The sequence below is a fragment of the Empidonax traillii genome, unplaced genomic scaffold, assembly GCF_003031625.1.
Source record: "Empidonax traillii isolate 1590-97213 ecotype Southwest subspecies unplaced genomic scaffold, ASM303162v1 scaffold4114:size10103, whole genome shotgun sequence".
Classification (NCBI taxonomy): domain Eukaryota; kingdom Metazoa; phylum Chordata; class Aves; order Passeriformes; family Tyrannidae; genus Empidonax; species Empidonax traillii.
In genome coordinates, this window is record NW_020959307.1 from 8773 (window position 1) to 10103 (window position 1331).

General features: G+C 63.3%; 1 protein-coding gene across 1 annotated transcript; it reads left to right on the forward strand.

Annotated features, from left to right (window-relative positions):
- The first annotated feature begins 338 nt into the window (after positions 1–338).
- Positions 339–723, forward strand: LOC114072839 (class II histocompatibility antigen, B-L beta chain-like). The gene has a single exon (XM_027910671.1). The coding sequence runs from the start codon at positions 340–342 to the stop codon at positions 721–723; it is 384 nt and encodes a 127-aa protein (XP_027766472.1). The 5' UTR covers position 339.
- The last annotated feature ends 608 nt before the right edge of the window (positions 724–1331 follow it).

Consider the following 1331-nt stretch of genomic DNA (forward strand, 5'->3'; position numbering starts at 1 on the left):
CCCCAAAGTGAGAAAGGTGTGGGTCTGGGGATTGGGGGGACGGTGGGAGAGGGGGGAAAAAGGGGGGTGGGAGAGCAGGAAAAGGGGTGCTATGGGGGTCCCTCGGTGTCCCCCATCACTGGAGCCCTGCAGTGGTTCCCTGGGGCTCGGGAGGGGGGTGGCGGGGGGACCTTCACTGAGGGGTCCCCAACCCTCCTGTCCATCGTCGGGGGGCGGATGGGGGGGTTCCCCCCCAGCCAAGAGCCGGTGCTGCGGTGGCCGTGGGGCAGAGGGGGATGGGAAAGGGGGGTCCGGGGTGGCCCCCTGAACTCCCGACCTGCTGTGGGGGGTTGTGGGATGATGGGGGGGAATGGGGCACCCCCTGCCCCGTGTCCTGCACACACAGGGGTGTTCCAGCAGATGGGAAAGAATGAGTGTTACTTCATCAACGGCACCGAGCGGGTGAGGTACGTGGAGAGGATCATCTACAACCGGCAGCAGGACGTGCACTTCGACAGCGATGTGGGGGTCTTTGTGGGGGACACCCCGTTTGGGGAGATCCAAGCCAGGGACTTGAACAGCAAACAGGAAGAGATGGAGTACAGACGGGCTGCGGTGGACACGTTCTGCCGGTACAACTACCAGGGGTCCACCCCGTTCCTTGTGAACCGCAGAGGTGAGCGCGGGGCAGAGCGGGTCCCCTCGGGAATTTTCCTGCCCCGGGAACGTCCCTGGAGCCCCTGAAACCCTCCCTGGCAATCACCCCAGACCCCTCAGCCCTCCCTGTGCCCATCCCCCTGGCCTTGGGCTCCATCCCAGTGTCCCCCAGTCTATCCCAGCCTCTTCCTATACCCCCCGAGTCCATCCCACTCTCTCCCAGTGCCCCTCAATCCATTTCGATCCATCCCAGTTTTGCCCAGTGTCCCCCAGACCATTCCAGTCTCTCCCAGTGTCCCCCCCCCTTCCGCCTCTCTACCCAGCTTGGTCCACCGCCCCTTCGCCCAATCAGAGCGCGTATCTCTGATGACTCATCAGTTGCCGGGCAGACCCGCAGCGCAGAGTTCCCTCTCAAGGACTCAGCCTCCCAGTCCCGCTCGGGTCCTTCCCCGTCCCTCCTGGTCATTCTCAGACCCTCTCACTCCACTCCCAGACCCTGTCACTTCATTCCCAGTCATTCTAAATTCACTCCCAAATCTCCCAACTCTCTCCCCAGTGACCCCCCAGCCCATTCCCTTCTACCCCACCCCCTCCCAGTCCCTTCCAGTGTCATCCAAACGCCTACCAATGCCCTTTAAACCCTCCGCCCTATCTCCCAGTACCACCCCCCGCACCAAACCCAGTGTGTCCCCCGT